The 3206-nt window shown below is 45.0% G+C and overlaps 2 protein-coding genes across 2 annotated transcripts; both read right to left on the bottom strand.

Annotated features, from left to right (window-relative positions):
* Nucleotides 1-337: 337 nt before the first annotated feature.
* Nucleotides 338-1447, bottom strand: TM35_000811080 (uncharacterized protein; the record flags this gene model as incomplete). Its single annotated transcript, XM_029031386.1, has 1 exon — nucleotides 338-1447. One exon carries the CDS (start codon nucleotides 1445-1447, stop codon nucleotides 338-340), a length of 1110 nt encoding a protein of 369 aa, XP_028877325.1.
* Nucleotides 1448-2026: 579 nt separating this feature from the next.
* Nucleotides 2027-3205, bottom strand: TM35_000811070 (uncharacterized protein; the record flags this gene model as incomplete). The annotated part of the gene is made up of 1 exon (XM_029031385.1): nucleotides 2027-3205. A coding segment is annotated over one exon (1179 nt), but the record flags the coding sequence as incomplete, so codon positions are not given.
* Nucleotide 3206: the final 1 nt, after the last annotated feature.

Below are 3206 nucleotides of genomic sequence, written 5' to 3'. Positions count from 1 at the left end.
CTTCATGTTCACTACCGGTAGTAGAGCACGGAGGATCAACATTACCTTGAGTACAATCTTTACCACCAGAAACAGGTGGAGAAGGAGAAACATCANAAGCCCAGGTGCACACACAGAGAGTCTCCAAGAACACACACACACACAATGGAGTAGCAATAATAATTATTATAGGATAAACACAGAGAGAGCAAAAACACACACAAAACACATTAACATTAAGAAACAAAAAAGAAGATAAATCCCAAGAGGTGGAAGATTAGTTAGGCTGTAGGGATACATGCAAGAAAAAAAAAAGAAAACAAAGGATGACCTGAGTCACACCACCACACCATTACAATCAGCACACAAGAATACAGGACAGTGTAACCACAATCAGTAGTGGTACACGCACCCACACAGAGCTGCTGATACTACTGCTGCTGCTGTCTGCATCACCCTTCTTGTTGTTTGTGAGTTCAGGAGGAAGTGTTGTTGTTGTGGTGGTGGTGGGTGATCCCTCACTGGGTGTGGTGTCGTTATCTGCATTTGCAGTTGTAGAGGTTGTTGTTTCTTCCGCATCCTGTGGTGAAGATGTGGCAGGAGGTTCAGTAGATGTTGAAGCAGATTGTGAATCTGTATCTCCCTGGTTAGTTGTATTTTCACCTTTGGAACTATCCGTGTTAACATTCAGTTCCTGTTGGTTTTCATGTGTGCCTGCAGACGATGATTCCTGTAAATGAGGACTGAAGCTCTGCGAAGTTTCAGAGATTCCATTTGGTCTACCAGAAGAGTGCGTGGTGTGCTGCTCCTCTGGATTCTTTTGTGAGTTCTCATTTACGTTTCCACCCTGTACAAGAGTTTGCACATTTTTTGCTAGTGCTGAACCACTTTCATCACCGTGACTTGTTTGATCTTGATTCTGCGCTTTTTCACGATTTTGATTCAGGTCTGACCCACTGCGAGCACCATTGGCTGCTGTAGGTAGAGAGGCAGGAGGTGGTTGAATTTGTTGTTGTTGAGTATTTCCTTTTTGGCCGGCCTGCTGTAAAGTTCGTTGACCACTCACATCCCCATCTTCAGCTACTGCTGCAGGTTCATGAATACGACCATCTTCACCACCTTCTTTTTCCGCTTGTTGAGATGAATGAATAAAAGTAGGTGATTTAGCTTCAAGAATAGGAGAAGGATGACCACTACTACTACCACTACCAGGACGACAAGGAGGTCCAGAAGGAGAACCAGCAGTGCAAGGAGTACCAGGAGGACCTTCTTTACCAGCAAGACCAGAAAGACCATGTTCACCTGGAGGAAGGGGCTGTATCATTTCCTCTTGGTCAGTAAGAATAAGCTTAGCGTCAGATTCAGTATCAGGAACATCACCTGCACCCTTAGCCTCTTCAGCCCCCACACAAAGAGAGGTAACACTGAGAAGCAAAGTTAGTATATAGATCGAATAGCGCAGCATCATGACAAAAGTTGTTCTTCTTGTTGTCGTCACTTGAATTCACAAGGTCTAATGCATCACGTGTTGAAAAGTAAAAGAAGAAGAAAGAAAAAGAGACACACATAGTGAGTGGATGCAGCACAGAAATACTCACAGTGAGAGAGAGACAAGTGGCAACTGCACAGTAAAGCAAGAAAAAAGAATATCCAGCTAGCATGATAATATGTATCCCTTTATAGAAAATGAAAAAGAGAAGACCCCACACATTACCCAAATAAGAGAGAGAGCCAAACACACACACAATACCCCATGGCTCTAGTTTATGTATATTAAATTACTGCACACACACACATCTGTGTGTACTAGCAAGAGAAGTATACCGTCAGTGAGCAGAACAGCCCATGTTTCTGCAAACACACAACGGGAAAAGCAAGTAATAGAATTAAAACAACAAACACACAAAAGCAAAAGAAAAGAAATTCGAATTAAAAGAGAAAGCTGGTAAACAGATTATTAGTTTATTCACCCCATGGGGGATGTACGCAATTATGATGATGTTAGTGTTACCATTATTATTATTTACCCTCAGACGAGTCCCACCGTTCAGTACACCACAACGGAGAACAACACAACCACAATCAGTAGAGGTGCTGCAGTGCGCATCCACACAGGATTGACACTGCTGTCAGCATTAGTCTTCTTCTGTAGAGTTGGAACGATGGTGTTAATTTCTGCGTTGGGTACAGGAGATGGAATGGTATTGTTTGTAGTTGGCGCTTCTGTAGGAGTACGGCTGATCTCAGCGTTGCCTTGAGGAGATGGAGTTATTGGTGCTTCACTGTTGGTTTTGTTGGTGGCCATTGAATCAGCATTTCCATTCTCTTCTGAACCTCCAGTGCCAGACGTACCTGGAGCTGCAGCTGACTGCTGTGTGGGATTAGGGGTGGTAAGTGTACTCGTCTCTGTTGGTGAATGATTCTGTGAAGGATTACCATCATTAGTATTACTGTTCTCTGTGGCGTTTTCAGATGGTGGTTGCGATGTGATATGTTGGGAATCAACAACTTCAGAAGAGTGTGTGCCTAAAGTTGTTGACGATGTTGCCTCTGCTGATGGTCCACTTTCCTCTGTTTTTAGTGAGACTGAAGTACCAGATGACAACACAGTCCCTTCATGTTCACCTTCTGCGCCATCTTGTTTAGTTATTTCAGCCTTTTGGGACATTGTGGTGTCAACCGGACTCTCTGTATCGGGTACGGTATTCTCCTGACCTGAGGGCTTTTGTGATTTCTTTTCCAGTGGGGAGGGTGTATGGGCATTACTATCAGCTACTACTTCGGTTACAGTTTCACCATGTTTAATATGAGAAGAATCACCACCAGAAGATGCAACATGATTCTGTGCCCCCGCCCTTGTTGAAGATAATGACAGATCCTCCTCTCTCGCATCTTTAGACTTGTCATGTTTTGCACCCTGATGTTGGGTCTTCTGCGGTTCAGCCTTTCGCTTCTCTTTGGCTTCTGTAACCTCTTCGGCAGTTGCATTAGACTGTAAGCCAAGCATTAGTCGTTCAACAAATGAAGCCTCCGGAGTACCTACATGCGCCATCACCACCTTTAGCTGCCCAGCATCAACAGTAGTCCTTGTTGTTGCTGCTGCTCTTGCGGTACGCTGGCGGCAGAGGTCTGCGTACTTCCCACATGCAGACACACGGCTGCCCGCTCCGCATGTAAGCCACTCGCTCTCAGCAGCGGGGCGTACACGCAGCGCACCGCCGGCCCCG

This window comes from Trypanosoma theileri (genome assembly GCF_002087225.1).
Source record: "Trypanosoma theileri isolate Edinburgh chromosome Unknown TM35_Tth_81_V1, whole genome shotgun sequence".
NCBI classification, from domain to species: Eukaryota; Euglenozoa; class Kinetoplastea; order Trypanosomatida; family Trypanosomatidae; genus Trypanosoma; species Trypanosoma theileri.
The sequence above is the reverse complement of the archived record's forward strand: the minus strand, read 5'-3'. Positions and strand labels throughout refer to the sequence as shown.